Source organism: Olea europaea, chromosome 23, assembly GCF_002742605.1.
Source record: "Olea europaea var. sylvestris chromosome 23, O_europaea_v1, whole genome shotgun sequence".
In the NCBI taxonomy this organism is placed as follows: Eukaryota; Viridiplantae; Streptophyta; class Magnoliopsida; order Lamiales; family Oleaceae; genus Olea; species Olea europaea.
This window is the reverse complement of record NC_036259.1, coordinates 7775942-7793377: the sequence shown is the minus strand read 5'-3', so window position 1 is coordinate 7793377 and position 17436 is coordinate 7775942. Positions and strand designations below refer to the sequence as shown.

The 17436-nt window shown below is 33.8% G+C and overlaps 1 protein-coding gene and 1 long non-coding RNA gene across 2 annotated transcripts; both read right to left on the bottom strand.

Annotated features, from left to right (window-relative positions):
* Positions 1–4362: 4362 nt before the first annotated feature.
* LOC111371986 lies at positions 4363–6120 on the bottom strand. Its single transcript, XM_022994126.1, has 2 exons — positions 5645–6120; positions 4363–4975 (listed from the first exon to the last, which is right to left on the bottom strand). The coding sequence occupies exons 1-2, from the start codon at positions 6118–6120 to the stop codon at positions 4363–4365; spliced, it is 1089 nt and encodes a 362-aa protein (XP_022849894.1).
* Positions 6121–9141: 3021 nt separating this feature from the next.
* On the bottom strand, positions 9142–10528 carry LOC111371895. The gene is made up of 3 exons (XR_002698667.1): positions 10492–10528; positions 9802–9862; positions 9142–9645 (listed from the first exon to the last, which is right to left on the bottom strand). It is a non-coding gene; the product is annotated as an uncharacterized LOC111371895 (long non-coding RNA).
* Positions 10529–17436: the final 6908 nt, after the last annotated feature.

Genomic DNA, 17436 nt, shown 5'->3' with positions numbered 1-17436 from the left:
TATAATTAAAATTTACATCAAAATATATCCCATGTAAATATCTACTAATGATCTAAAAGCTACAAATCATATGTACATAAACCATTTGATCAATTATCTGTACACGGTTGTAGCCCCTCAGTGTACAAGATGGAAACAACATAATCATCCTTATATACGGCTGTAGCCCCTCAGTGTATAATGGATACCTTTACCCACAATCGTAGCTCCTCAGTGGATAAGAGTTACCCTTACACACGGCTGTAGCCCCTCAATGTATATTGGATACTTTTACCCATGGCCGTAGGCCCTTAGTGGATAAGAGTTAAATATATGACTCTAGTACACGATCGTAGCCCCTCAGTGCACTAGAGCAAGATAATCACATCAATTATTTTATGATAATTTCAAAACAATCATGCTCATTTACTAATTCTTGAAAATAAAGCATTTCATGTAATTAACATGCTTCTATAAAATAAAAAGAAAATATTCTTTTTGAAGACATAGATTCTCTACTCACAGATATAAGCTGGACTAACGGGGCTGGTATGCTGCTCTCACGTCCAAATCCCCTCCTGAAACTATCATAAATATAAGCCACTTCAATTCCATCCACATACAGTTACAAGGGATCTCTCAATAATAACCCCTTCTTATCATCAAAATAAAATATATATCCCTCAATAAGCAATAAGCTGAGACTTAATATTTATATTTCATTGGTTACTTAAACATACGTTCACTTAATTTTGAATCACTCTACATCCTTAACTCGTTAATACTAACCTTTCCCGGCTACCCCATGAAGATTCAACAAGCTTTTCATGATAATAATCATCCACATTCCTTATTTAAATTCTCTTTTAACTAAATACATAAATCTTATCAAAAGCTCATTTCTTATATTCTTCATATTCATCCAAAGTGAGAACTCAAGCATAAGATAAATTATTTTCAACCAATCTAATTTAATACCATACAACAATCACAAGAGAAAATAACAAGAATGCTAATTTTTCCCCAAATTTTCGGATTAACCCACATTTAACAAAACCCTAATATCTAAATATCATTTCTTCCAATCCACTAGAATAACTAACTCCAAATACTCAAATAATTAGCTTCCTTATCATATTTTTCAAGTATAAGCTATAAATTTAAAACCCTAAACAAAAATTTACAAAAACTAAACCATAAATTCTTAATCTTACCTCTTGAAGAATTAAATAAACAAGATTGAAGTAGTTGGCACAAGATTTCTTCTTTCTTCTTCCTTTTTCCTTTCTTTCTTTTTCTTTTCTTCCCTTTTTCCTTGGTTTTTCCCTCTTCTCTACGTTCTCTTTCACTCAACACATTCTAGTGTGTGTTTGTGTGTGATTTTAGAGAAAAATGGTCAAAGTTTGAATATAAAGGCCCATTTGTTCAAAATTGCAAAGGAAGGTCCCTCTTCTTTAATAGAATATAACATTTAAATCCTAAACTTCCAAAAATATATAAAAGTAAACTCCCAACTTTAAATTGTAGCCTATTAACCCTCATATTTAGCCAATTATAAAATAAACCCCAATAAAATATTTAATTTCATTTTATTCCTTAATTGACTTTGACTTTGACTTTGACTAGTCAACATTTGAATTTTGACTATAAAATTTTGGGTTGTAACAATCTTACCCCTTTATAATAATTTTGTCGTCGAAATTCAATTGGCAACTGATTAGGCAATGAATAAATGAGGCTATTGAGCACGCATCTGATCCTCGTTTTTCCATGTAGTCTCTTCTACTGTCTAATTCTGTCAAAATACCTTAACAAGTGAAACTGTCTTGTTTCGCTAAATTTGCACCTTTTTGCCTAAAATTCTCAATGGCTCTTCTACGTAAGTCAAATTTTCTTCCAACTGAACTGGTTGAGACTCTAGAACATGAGAAGGATCTGCAATGTACTTATGAAGCATGAAAACACGAAAAACATCATGGATTCGAGATAATTCATCTGACAGATCTAATCGATATGCAACTGGCCCAATCCGCTCAATAATCTGATAAGGTCCAATATATCGTGGACTCAACTTTCCTCATTTGTCCAATCTCAATACTCCTTTCTAAGGTGACAATTTCAAAAGGACTTTATCTCCAACTGCAAATTCAAGATCTTTCCTACCTTTCTGCATAACTTTTATGTATGTCTTGTGTTATTTTCAAATTTTCTCTAATCAATTTCACATTTTCTGAAGCCATTTGAACCAAATCAGGGCCCACTAACTTTCTTTCACCAACTTCACTCCAACATACTGGTGCTCTGCACTTTCTACCATATAAAGTTTCAAAAGGAGTCATTTCTATACTGGAGTGGTAACTGTTATTATAAGCAAACTCCATTAAAGACAAATGAGTATCCCAACTAACTTTGAACTCCATCAACATATCCTCAAGAGTTTGTATGGTCCTCTCTGACTGACCATCTGTCTGAGGATGAAAAGATGTACTGAAATGTAGTTTAGTACCCAAGCTTTCTATAAACTAGGCCAAAATTTGGATGTAAACTGGGGATTTCTATCAGATACAATAGATACTGGAACACCATATAAGCTAACTATTTCATCCACGTACAACTTTGCTAACTTACTCAAAGAATAAGTGATTTTGATTGGTAAAAATCTGGCAGTTTTGTTCAAACAATCCACAATCACCCAAACACCATCATGACCATTCTGAGTACAAGGAAGACCAAACAAGAAGTCCATAGTAATGTGTTCTCACTTCCATTCTGGAATAGGCAATGGCTGTAAAAGTCCTGCTATTTTCTGACGAACTGGCTTTACCTGCTGACATATAAGACATTTGGATACAAAATCTGTTATCTCCCTCTTCATACCTTTCCACCAATAATGATCTTTCAATGTATGATACATTTTAATACTACCTAGATGCATAGCATAAGCAGAACTATGTGCCTTTTCTAAAATTTCATTCTTCAATTCTGGAATATCTGGAACACATAATTTATTACCCATAGCTAACGACCCATCATCTCTAATCACATAATCCGTCCGTAACCCTACACTAACTTCTGCTTTCACTGTTCTCAATGTCAAGTCTTGAGATTGAGCTTCTTTAACCTTATCAATCAAAGAAGGCCTCATTTGAAAATGAGCTAATATTGCCCCTGAAATAGTAACTGACAACTGAGTATGTAACTTTTTGAACTCACAAATCAAAGAAGCATATACTGCACTAGATGGAGATGAAGAACTAGTCTTTCTACTGAGAGCATCTGCAACTACATTAGCTTTCTCCGGATGGTAGTCAATCTTACAATCATAATCCTTTATCAACTCCAGCCATCTTCTTTGCCTCAAGTTCAATTCCTTCTGATCAAAGATATACTTTAGACTTTTATGGTCCGTAAATATTTGACATTTCTCACCATAAAGGTAATGTCTCCAAATCTTCAATGCCAACATTATTGCAACTAACTCCAAATCATGAGTTGGGTAATTTAACTCATGCTTCTTCAATTGTCTAGAAGCATAAGCTACAACTTTTCCATTCTGCATTAGAACACAATCCAATCCTTGGCGTGAAGCATCACTATAAATCACAAATTTTTCACCTAGAGATGGAAGAGTAAGTATAGGAGTAAAAGTTAACATTTTCTTCAACTCTTGAAAACTCTTCTTACATTCCTTATTCCACACAAATTTGATGTTCTTTCGAGTCAAACTAGTCAGAGGAAGAGCAATTTTGGAAAAATCCTCTATGAATCGTCGATAATAACTTGCTAGCCTAAGGAAACTCCGTACTTCTATAACATTAGTAGGGCGATCCCATTTCATTACTACCTCAATCTTCTGAGGATCTACATAAATACCTTCTGTTGAGATAACATGACCTAGAAATACAACTTTATCCAGCCAAAATTTACATTTGCTAAATTTAGCATTCAACTGCTTATTTCGCAAAGTTTGCAAGATAATCCTCAAATGCTCAGCATGTTCATTACGAGTGTGAGAATAAACCAATATATCGTCAATAAAAAAATCACAAATTTGTTTAAATATGGGTGAATTACCTTATTCATCAAGTCCATAAATGCAGCTGGGGCATTAGTCAACCCAAATGGCATCACTAAAAACTCATAATGCCCATATCGCGACCTGAAAGCAGTTTTCTGTACATCCACATCCCTAATTTTGAGTTGATGATAGCTTGAACGCAAATTAATCTTTGAAAATACTGAGGCACCTCGAAGTTGATCAAACAAATCGTCAACGCTGGGTAGAGGGTACTTATTGCGAATAGTCATCTTATTCAACTATCTATAGTTAATACACAATCTCATTGTGCCATCTTTCTTTTTCATAAATAAAACATGTACTCCCTATAGAGATACACTGGGTCTAATGAAACCTTTATCCACCAAATATTGTAATTGTACCTTTAATTCTTTCAACTCTTTCGGAGCCATTCGATAATGTACCTGTGAAATAGGTGCTGTCCCAGAAATCAAATCAATACAGAATTCGATCTCCCTGCCTGGGGGTAATCCTGGAAGGTCTTCTAGAAAGACATCGGGAAAATCTCGCACAACTGATATATCGTCAATTTCCAGCTTAGTGATCTGAGTATCAATCACATGAGCCAAATATGCATGACAACATTTTTTGAGCATTCTTTGGGCATCAAGGATAGATATCATACAAGATGACAAAATTCTGCGCTCTTCAGTGAGAACAATTTCAAAATTTTCTGGACTTCTAAATATCACTTCCTTGCAAAAACAATCGACTAAAGCACAATGTCTAGATAAAAAGTCCATCCCCAAAATAACATTAAAATCATGAATATCGAGTAGAATTAGATCTGCTTTCAACTCATGATCGTTCACTCTAATCCCACAATCTTTGTATACCCAACTAGCTAAAAGTAAATCCCCTACAGGAGTCATTACTACTAATTCACTGTCTAAAGGCTTTGACATTTTATTAGCATGGCTAGCAAGTGCATGAGAAATAAAGGAATGTGTAGCACCCAAATTAATTAAAGAACAAGCATTTCTACTAAAAATAGATAACATACCCATAACTACGTCAGGTGATTCTTCGGCCTCCTATTATGTTATAGCAAACACTCTGCCCTGAGTCTGAGTACGTCCTGACTATCCCCTCTGCCTGGAATCACTGCCACTGGCTACATCAGTCTGTACTCTACTAGTCGAACCTACATTACTTGTCAAAATTTCCTTTTCATTCTATCTCGATCTGGCATCACTAGTCCCTATCTGTATACTTGTCCCCTGAGATGAGCCTCCCTCCTGAAATCGAGCTGGATAATCTTTCCTTAAATGTCCCTCTTGTCCGTACACAAATCATCCATTGGTACCCTTAAGACACTTTCCAAGATAGAGTTTTCCACAAATATGACAAGGAGGATATTGAGTACGACTAAGGCCGTCGATAGGTCTCGAGGCCATAGCCCTCTGAACTGAAGATTGACGATGTGTTAGTTGGTTGATGGAGTTATGACTATGATCGGATTCTTGATTGGATCCAAAACTCTGAGATCTCGACTTGAAACTCCCAGTATGAGTAACACCAGGCCAAAATCTTCTTCTGTTCTTTTTATGCTGTCCACTAGAGGTTCCTGTCTGACTTTGATTTTACCGAATAGCTAACTGAATCCCCTGACTCTGTCCTACTTGTAATGCTGCCTCGACTCTCAAGGCCGCCTCAACTAGTGGACCAAATATGGCATGTCCGTGCCCCGTCACCATCGCCCTAATATCAAGCCTCAAGTTCTCTTCAAATCGTTTACGTTTGTCATTCTCCTCATTTACTAGAACTAATGCATACTTTGAAAGCTCCACAAACTTGGTGTGATATTCAGAAACAGTCATTGAACCTTGAGTCAGTCTCAAGAACTCATTTTGCTTGGTATTCTTGTATGAAAGAGGATAGTAAGTCTCAAAGAAAGCATCTCTAAAAATAGCCCATGTGATGTTACTGGCTTCACGATACCTGCTTTGAAAAGCAACCCACCAGTCAGCTGCCACACCTTTCAGCAAGAAAGTAGCAAGGCATAGTTTCTTTTCCTCAGAACAATCCATAACATCAAAAATACTTTCTAAATTCCTCACCATTCCTCAGCATCAGCAGGGTTAGTTGTGCCCACAAAATGTTTAGCACCGAACTTAATTGCCCTCTCGATGCTAGTATCTCTATCTAGGTTGGGAAGAATAGAGTAATGGCTGTAGCGAGTCTATCGAATAGGGGATCATTTCCAACCACGTTACCCTGTGTCGATAGTCCTTGCGTCTGATCAACTTATGCCTCACCGACATCTTCTCTTGTAAGGGCATTTGGATTTTCAGGTGGTTGGTTTCTACGCCTGCCCGCTCTCCCACAACACATCCTTAACCTACAATATGCATAACATGTTGAAAGATCAGAATAAATATAGCACATCCCAGAGACTCTTGAACCATGCTCTGATACCACTTGACACATCCCGTCCCAAGACTCAAGACGTGACGTGCGCCAAAATGTTTAGCACCGAGCTTAATTGCCCTCTCGATACTAGTATCTCTATCTGGGTTGGGAAGAATAGAGGTAATGGCTGTAGCGAGTCTGTCGAATAGGGGATCATTTCCAACCACATTACCCTGTGTCGGCAGTCCTTGCGTCTGATGAATTGATGCCTCACCGACATCTTCTGTTGTAGGGGCATTTAGATTTTCAGGTGGTTGGTTTCTACGCCAACTCGCTCTGCCACTTTGCATCCTTAACCAACAATATGCATAACATGTTGAAAGATCAGAATAAATACAGCATATCCCAGAGACTCTTGAACCATGCTCTGATACCACTTGACACATCCCGTCCCAAGACTCAAGACGTGACGTGCGTCAATGATAAGTGCCAGCTAGGCACTAGAATCATCACCAAGGTAAATTTTAATAATAAAGCTTCATTTGACCAATTAAAATCTTTCTGAACTCTAACATACCAACATAATAATATCATTCGCTCGTCTAGCCAAAAACATCCATATCATTTTCATCATAACTGCCTCTCAAAAGGATAATAGAAGGCAATTTAGATTACAATATTCCATCATGATCATTGGTGCATATAAATACCAAAAAAATTCCTCCAATATGATGCAAATATTTCACTTGATAATTACACAATTTCAAACAAAAAAACCTACAATTGGTGGTAGTAATGGCTGCAAAACTATTGTTCACAAAATTATTTCTTTCGATTTAAAACTACCGCAAGTGTACGGTTCGTTAACAAGTAATAAAGTGGATTAAATGAGTTCGAATATCGTCCCACAAAGATTGATTAGTTCAATTTTACTTATCATCGCCTTAATCGAAACTAAATTACTAAAGTGGACGTGAACCTAATTGAAACCCTAATTTTGGAAAGAAAACCCTAATAATGCAATTTTTATGATTGACTTAAATTAAATATGCAAAACAATATTTTTTAACACTCTAGAATGAAATCAAATGTTAAGAACGCACGTTTGTTGTAATCAATAGAAATTAAACACACTAGAATCACAATTTCTCATGCAATTATCACTTTAAAACCCTAGTTTCACAATGTGACAACACACTTCAATTGTGATGAATCAATGTTCGTAAGTCTATCCAATACTCTCTCTCGAGATGTATCAAATCCATTTCTACATACCACCGGCCTATATTTCTATGACAAGTGCATATGTAAAAATGCATGTGATTTTATGAACACTTAAAGATTCACGTAGGGCATAGTAGTATATTTCTATCCCCTATCGGACCCTATGATGATTTATATTATGTTGAACCTATTCCAATTCTCTCGAATGCAAGAATAAATCACCCAAACTCACACAATTACGAGCCCTTAATTGCGGAAACAATAATTGCATATAAATCATGCAAAACAATATAAATATGTCTTTCTGTCAAATTGAAAAACTAGAAAATTAAAGATCTAACTACATGGTACATCGATCTCCTAGCACATGAGAATTTAGCCTAATATAGTTGAAATAACAAAATACATTAGGTTTTGAATAAAAGGCATCACCGGGTTATGAGATCTTGAAGAAATCTTGAAGCTCTTCATACCAATCTTCGTTCTTGTGCTCAAAATCTTCTCTAAGAAGTGTTTTTCTGCCTCCAATTATGTTCTCTCTCTTTTTGGATGTCTTTTGGTATTTATATTGCTTGAAAATTATGTTACCAAAAGAGTTTCAATCGTAAAAGGAAACTGCAGAATTGACCCCGAATCTTGTTCTATGCGACCGCATAGTACATTTCTATGCTATCGCATAGAGTAAAAAAAAATTTGAGAAAAAATTCTCGGGAGGCCTCTATGCGACCGCATAGAAGTTTATACCATGCGACCGCATAGTTATATCATTCTTTTTGCCGGATAGTTTTTAGTATTTTGATTATAACTTTCTCTTCTGATCTCCGATTGATATGATTCAAAGTGAATTGGGAAGAAAACTCAAAGATATACACTTTTGATAGAAATAGGCCTTCTCAAATTCTGATGTTTACTATGCCAAAAATGAATCTCAAGTAGAGACTAAAAATCACGAGCATAGTTTTTTCGCCTGAAAGGTAATACTTGATAATACTTCGACCATATTTCACCTCTTTGATTCCTTTCCTCATCCGATTGACCTCTAACACTCTTGAATCTTCATTCCATTTCCCGTCTCATCTATGGATTATTTGCAACTTGGACCCTGAACTTTCAGTTTGATTCATTTTTGTCCTTTTTGCTTGTTTCTTTTATTTCCATCATCTCATAATATTACCAAATTTGTACTTAGCTCATTCACTTCCTTGATTTGTCCTTCGGACCATCTTTTGGATAATTACACTTTGATCCCTAAACTATCACTTTGCTCCATTTTTGTCCTTTTTCAGCTCTTTTCTCCTGAATTCCACCATTTCCATAGAAACACCTATGAATTCAATGAGATTAAGTCACAATTTAAATATTTTGCTTATAATTAAGTCATGTTTGTGATCTAAATAAGTGTGTAAAAACACACTTATCAACTATAAAAATAATCTCCACCACAGCTCAGTCAACAGCCTCCTCTAAGGAAAAGTTAAGAAAAATATGAGATAATAATCCCAGTGAGTGGAGTGTTTAAAAGATGGTTGTACTGTCATATATAAATATATACAACCAGATGAGTAAGTACATTAGACAATTCAATAATCTAAAACCATAATCTAAAATCCACAAGCTGAACTATAAACGGGAAAATGTAAGTTGAAGACTAATAATCCACTATATAATTAAAATTCACATCATCAAAATATATCACATGTAAACATCTACTAATGATCTAAAAGCTATAAATCATATGTACATAAACCATCTGATCAATATTCTGTGCACGGTCGTAATCCCTCAGTGTACAAGATGGAAACAACATAATCATCCTTATACACGGATGTAGCCCCTCAGTGTATAATAGATACCTTTACCCACGATCGTAGCCCCTCAGTCGATAAGAATTACCTTTACATACGGCTGTAGCCCCTCAGTGTATATTGGATACCTTTACCCACGGACGTAGCCCTTCAGTGGATAAGAGTTAAATACATGACTCTAGTACACGGTCGTAGCCCCTCAGTGCACTAGAGTAAGATAATCACATCAATTATTTTATGATAATTTCAAAACAATCATGCTCATTTACTAATTCTCGAAAATAAAGCATTTCATGTAATTAACATGTTTCTGTAAAATAAAAAGAAAAATCTTCTTTTTGAAGACGTAGATTCTCCACTCACAGATATAAGCTGGACTAACGGGGCTGGTATGCTGCTCCCACGTCCAAATCCCCTCCTGAAACTATCATAAATATAAGCCACTTCAATTCCATCCACATACAGTTACAAAGGATTTCTCAATAATAACCCCTTCTTATCATCAAAATAAAATATATATCCCTCAATAAGCAATAAGCTGAGACTTAATATTTATATTTCATTGGTTACTTAAACATATGTTCACTTAATTTTGAATCACTCTACATCCTTAACTCGTTAATACCAACCTTTCCCGGCTACCACATGAAGATTCAACAAGCTTTTCATGATAATAATCATCCACATTCCTTATTTAAATTCTCTTTTAACTAAATACATAAATCTTATCAAAAGCTCCTTTCTTATATTCTTCATATTCATCCAAAGTGAGAACTCAAGCATAAGATAAGTTATTTTCAACCAATCAAACTTAATACCATACAACAATCACAAGGAAAATAACAAAAATGCTAATTTTTCCCCAAATTTTTGGATTAACCCACATATAACAAAACCCTAATATCTAAATATCATTTCTTCCAATCCACTAGAATAACTAACTCCAAATACTCAAATAGTTAGCTTCCTTATCATATTTTTCAAGTATAAGCTATAAATTTAAAACCCTAAACAAAAATTTACAAAAACTAAACCATAAATTCTTAATCTTACCTCTTGAAGAATTAAATAAACAAGATTGAAGTAGTTGGCACAAGATTTCTTCTTTCTTCTTCTTTTTTCCTTCATTTCTTTTTCTTTTCTTCCCTTTTTCCTTGGTTTTCCCTCTTCTCTACGTTCTCTCTCACTCCACACATTCTAGTGTGTGTTTGTGTGTGATTTTAGAGAAAAAAATGGTCAAAGTTTGAATATAAAGGCCCACTTGTTCAAAATTGCAAAGGAAGGTCCCTCTTCTTTAATAGAATATAACTTATAAATCCTAAACTTCCAAAAATATATATAAGTGAATTCTCAACTTTAAATTTTAGCCAATTTAACCCTCATATATGGCCAATTATAAAATAAACCCCAATAAAATATTTAATTTCATTTTAGTCCTTAATTGACTTTGACTTTGACTTTGGCTAGTCAACATTTAAATTTTGACTAGAAAAATTTGGGTTGTAACAATGTATACAAGATGCCTGTGACATCCAGTAAATTCTTGCAAGGAATTTCTCTAAACTGTAACTACCCAAGTGAGTGGACTGTCAGGACAACGATAATGGCTTCTAAAGCGAGAAAGCTAGAACTGAAGATCTCCTTCATTCAAGTCGAAAGGGAGAGCGGAACTTTGTTTCTGGACGAGGAGGAAATTTGTATTCTAACAAGAATATGCATTCCGAAAATATATATCCTAGAGGTTTTTATTCATTTAAATGATAATATATATGTTGGTTTCTGTTTGCATATTTTTCGAAAGAATAGGTTATAACTTTGATATTACATGTAAATTAATTGTGTACCTTCAACTGTGTTGTTCAAGATGTAATTAAAAGTCTATGGTAGAAAAAAGACCTAGCAATACCAACAAGCCTCTAGCCAACGTCCACTTCATAACTCATTTTCCCGATGAAAAAAAAATACATGACTTTTATTTTGAGAGAAAATTTATGTAAAAATATGATACGAGTTTGGTTTGATGAGTGTATTTTATACACTTATTTTGGCCTTTAATTTATAGGATTTATAGGTTATTTTGATGAATTATAGATTAATCTATGTGTATTGTGTTTGTTAGGTACAAATCGACATAAATGACGGAGTTGAAGAAAAATGGTGAAAAGGGCTAAATTGTAAGATATTCAAAATTTGGGATATAAAGTGAAAATACGCAAAACTTTTGTTAGACCTCAAGATTAAGATTTGAGATGTATTAGGGGTCAATTGGTAAGAAAAGAAGTAAAATGGATGAAATTTAGTCAAATTATTATTACACATTAATTTTCAATCGAAAAAGTTATGCTCCGAATTTTCATCATTATATTGAGATACATTTTTAGTATAGCAAACGTTCAAATTGAAAAAAAAAAATGTTAATTCTATAAGAATTGTAACCTTTTGAGTTATCTTTTCAACTCATTGTAAATCACCTTAATTGGACGTTGGGAAAAAAAGTAATGATAAGAACATTGATGACTATCCAGCACATTAACCAAGGCGTGCACCCTACCCTATTTTGAGGAGTATAAGGCTACCCAGATCATCCAGGCAAGCGCCTAGGCCAATTTTTATTTTTTCTTCTTACTTTGTTTTGGTAACAATGGAATGCAATCTTTTTATGCCCTGTACATTGGAATGCACGTCAAGGATAAGATAAAACCTAGTTTTCATTATAAAAGAGCAAGAAATTAAAGATTTTTACATTCAATGAGTGGGATTGCATCTTTTGGGGTCGAGCTTCAAGCGAGGAATTGAAAATTTCACATTCTTCTCAAGTTTCTTAGTCTCAGGTGTTGTTGTTTCTCTTTCTTTTGTAATTTTCATATGGTAATGTTAGGCTAAATCTTTATGTATTGAATGGATGATCAAACCGTTGATTTGTAGTTTTTAATTCAAGACTTATTATTTTTAGCTAACTCTTGTATTCTTAATTAAATATGCATAAATCTTGTGTTGTTTGAATGTTCTATCATCATTTGGATAACTAGTTCCTAATATCTATTGCTCTTGAAAAACTTACAATAAGTAGAACACTGCGTGTTTAATACAAGAGCAATAGATATTAGGAATAATATTTATGGTCTGCACAATTTTGTGAGATAATCCTCTGATTGAATGCGTGCTTTGCATATGAATTTAGACTAGGAATAAAATCGGATTGCATTAAGCATAGATTTAATATATCTTGAAAAAAAATGTTAGATATTAATGGATCATTGATTGTCATTAACACATTAATCAAGTTAACTTACATAAGTCACAAATTAGAAATAGATATCAATAGGTAGTTTCTGAAATCCAATGCATTCATCTCATCTTTGGATAAAATCAATCTTTTATTGCTTTTATAGTTTAAATTAGAATAATAAAAAAACAAAATTCTTTTGAATTACATTAAATCGAATTTGATTATAACTAGTAAACTATAATTACAATAATTCATTGTGGGATGATACTTTTAATCACTAAATCTATTATCTGTCAACGATCTTGTATGCTTGTGGATTTTGTTTGTACAAATTTTTAGCACCATTGCCCAGAAATAATGGTTTTAATTCTAGTTTATTAGTTTATATTAAATTCAATATTTTCCTTTGTTTTAAGCTTTGTACTACCTAATCTCCTTTTGTCTTACTTCTTTCAGGTTATCAAACAGTTTATACAAAATTCTGAAAAAATTGAGCTCCTACCATTGGATCTTAAGATCGAAAGAACATTCAAAGAGCGTAGAAGAATTTAAAGAGAAACAAGGGCAATAGCTAAGAATTGAATACAAGATATAATTCAACCACCTTCACCAGATAAACGGAGAACTATCGCCAATGAGGGCCGAATATTAGTTGGGAATTTTGTGAATCCAGTGCCTACGATAGTGCAACCTACAATTATCTACTTGTCCCTCGGATAGGCTAATTCTCACATTCGACCTGATGTCATCAATCTCTTCCAGAGTCATCATAATATCAAGTTTTTCTAATGTTGTATATAGTCATTAGCTACGAGGAGATATCATCATATGCATTCTGAATGTGTCTATTCCCTCATAGCTCGAAAGAGCAAGAGAATAGCTCCATCCATTACCTATCGGAAGTATCATATCGTGGAATGAAATGATACAAAAATTCACCATGAAGCTCTTTTCACTATTTCGAGTCCATCAAATTCGAACTGAAGTTCATACTTTTAAACAGATGGATCTCGAGACATATACGAAAGTATGGGAAAGGTTCAAAAACTCGTTTAGAAAGTATCCAAAGCTCGACATTCCTAAGCAAGCACATGTATACTATTATGGACTACACCCTGAATTGTGTAATATAATAGATGCTTCAGTAGGTGGTTCAGTGGCGAAGATAGAAATTGATGATGCTTTTGATCTCTATGAGAGTATTCCTAAGAAAGCAACTGGTATGCATAAATTGAAGCAGTGATAGCATTAGAAGCACAGATGGAAGCAACAATATAGAAACCTGACAATCTATCTCAGTTTGTGAATTTGGTACACCATCCGACCCCAGTTTGCACAGGTTGTAGGGTAGATCATATTATTGCTGGTTACCTTTTAGCTTCCAATCATATGTTTCAGTATGCAGAAGTGAGCTATGCACAAAAATTCTAGAGGCAACAAAACAACCATTATCCCAACAACTATCATCCAGGTTTGAACAAGCATCCCATCATCTAGCTCGTTAATAATCAGGGCTGGAAAACGAATGAAGGATAATTTACTAGAAATGCAGCAACAACAAGATTAGAGGTTATCCTTGAAGGATCTATTCGTTAAGTACATCACCAAGACTAAGACTGCAATTTGGAATTAGCAGGCTTCTATCCAAATCTTAGAAATTTGGCTAGGGTAGATAATAGCTACATTGTCCAACAGATAACATGTTACCTAACTTAACTATATAGAGAAGAACCTATGGGAACATGTAATGCTATCAAAGCTATAGAGAATAACATGGACTACTAGTTAGGGATCAAATTTGCTCTATATAAACATACTTATATGTCACATATTCCATTTCCTTAAAGGCTACAAAGGTAGCAAAACGAGGAATGGGTTCAAGCCATTACAACTAGGAATGGTTTTCGATTGCCAGATATTAGTGCAAAAGGGAAAGAGATTAAGAATAAACAGGACATACCATGGACGAGAAACGAGTGCATCAACTTGAAGAATAAAAAAAAGGAAAATCAATAAAAATCTTCAGACAGTCCATAGGTTAAGGTAACTATTCTTATCAATCCACTTACACCTCCAATCCCGTTTCCTTAAAGGTTGCAAAACATCAAGTTGGAGAGACAGCTCACATAATTCTTAGAGATCTTCAAAAAGCTGCATGTCATCATTCCTTTCATTAATGCAATTCTTCAAATTCCAAACTATTTTAAGTTTCTAAAAAAGATGTTTATTAAAAAGAGGAAGCTGCCCGAACATGAGATAGTTGCATTATTTTAAGAATGCAGTGATCATACAGCATAGGCTTTCGCCCAAATTGAAAGACCTAGGGAGTTTCAATATACCTTGTTCTATAGGAAATTTAGATAGTATAAATGCTTTAGTTGATTCTATAGAAAATACTAATTTGATACCTCTGTCCCATTATAGGAAACTAGGATTGTGAAATCCAAAAGCAACTACAACAATCCTGCAGTTGGCGAATAGAACATTAAAATACCCTTATGGAATAGTTGAATATATGCTCATCAAGGTTGGAGATTTTATTTTTCCAACTGATTTTATCATTCTGGACATAGATAAAGCACATCAGCTGCCAGTTATTTTAGGAAGGCCACTCCTATCAACTACTCGTGCCTTGTGGATTTTGAAACAAATGAGCTAATCTTGAGGGTGGAAGATAAGCAGTAGAGTTTCACCATGAACACTCCAACTAGGCAACCATCATATCTTGAGGATTTTCAGAAAGTGAAAGTAGAAGAAAAGGATGACTATGCAAGCCATCACTGCAAGAGAGGTTTGGATGGACTGGTTAGAATTAAAAAGGATCAACTTCAATTTTTATTTTTTATTTTTTTTTGCAGTGGATGGTAAAGGATGAAACTACAAATGTGTGCGAGAGCAAGGTCAAAAATTCATTTTTCAAGCCACTATGAGTAGTCAAAACAACTAAAGTCAAGTTAAGGACTATAAACAAGTGCTTATTAGAGGCAACCCAATTTTATTTCCCTTTTATTTATTATGATTTTTAGATATAAGATAGTTTAGTTTAATTTTAATTAAGTATCACCATCTAGATTTCATTTTCTTTCGGTCATTGAATTTATTTTTGGTTTATGAGATGTTTGGGCTAAGTAATACTTGCTCCAGGTTATTTGGTCTTTAATATTTGATGGTTCTTCATTTTATAGGAACATGATATCATCGAACTATCAAAACTAACATTGACCAAAGGGAAGACATAATCAAAAGGACAATCTAGCTCTTACACTTCATGTCATTGCAGCCACCACCTCCGACTAAATTCAGGGAGTATTGTTTTTTTCTTCCCCGTCCCTTTATATGCTTGTTCATGCTTTAAAATATTGAGGACAATATCTACTTTAAGTTTGGGATGGAAAAAGTTGAGTTTTGTACTTTTTATTTGTTGTTGAGTGTTTATCATAATTTAGTTAAAAATTATATATTTCCTGATTTTAGTTGTGTGCTTGTGTTGGTTAGATGACCTGACTGACAATGATGAATATACTTGAAATTGTGTATTGATTTATAAATTGTGAATATGTTGCATGCTTAGATTGATTGATACTTTTCCATGTAAAACTTAATATTATTTACACACGTAAATTAAGTTTGACATTATGAAGATTGAGTTGATTCATATCTTGATAGGTTGAACTAGTAGAACTTAGACGCTAAACCCATATCATGCTTCATTATACATCATTTGACCAAAATTTAGCATTGTTTAGGAGTGATTTTACTGTTGTAGGAATGTATGGATATAAATGGAAATTTTATATATGAAAAATCTAGTGTGGATCGTCTAAAATTAATAAAATAAAATTAGGTGAAAATCATAAGTTAGAAGTTGGTTTGCTTGAATGGGTATTTAATAAGGGACATTGCACTAATTAAGACGGAAATATATAATGGTGTCCAAAACCTAATACCCTAAAGTCATATGACTTGGGAGTTATTGACCAAAAGCTTGCTACATGGGTAATGAAGAGAATGCTGCAAATAAAACAAATAGAAGATTTGAAAAAGTTGACGCATGAAACAGAAGACACTCCACTTACCTTGGTTAAGCTCTAAACACTTATTTTAGAAAATTGACTTTTGATAAGATATTATTAGCTTAGTTGAGTCTTGAAGATTGAAACAATTAAATATTTGGAGACTCCTTATTTTTGAAATGTTAAATTACAATTAGTGAAATTTGTCGAAAATAGAGAGGTGATGATAAGTATAAAGATTCAACCTAAATTGGTAGAGAGTAAAAATCACAAGTTTGGGGTGTATGAATTTTACGAGTGATGAAATGACAAATTTGACCACTAAGGGTCGGGAATGAAACAACTTGTGAATTCATGATGTTATGGTTAATTCTTGACATATAAACATCAATTTTGCATTGGAACGTGAATATTGATTTTGGTAATGTAACCTTGAAGTTATTTATAGATTTAATCTCATAATTTGAACCGTGAGGTAAAAAAGCCAATTTATCTAGAAAAATTCTTTTGCATGTTTGTGTGTTTGTTTTAAAGTTAGGCTATAGTTTGTTTCAAGATAAACAAATATTTAAGTTTGAGAGTTTGATAAGTGTATTTTGTGCACTTATTTTAGCTTTTAAATTAAAGAATTTATAAGTTATTTTGATGAATTATACCTTAATTCTATGAGCATTGCGTTTGTTAGGTATAATTCGACATAAATGGAGATATTGAAAAAAGATGGTAAAAATGGGCTAAATTGTAAGAGATCTAAAT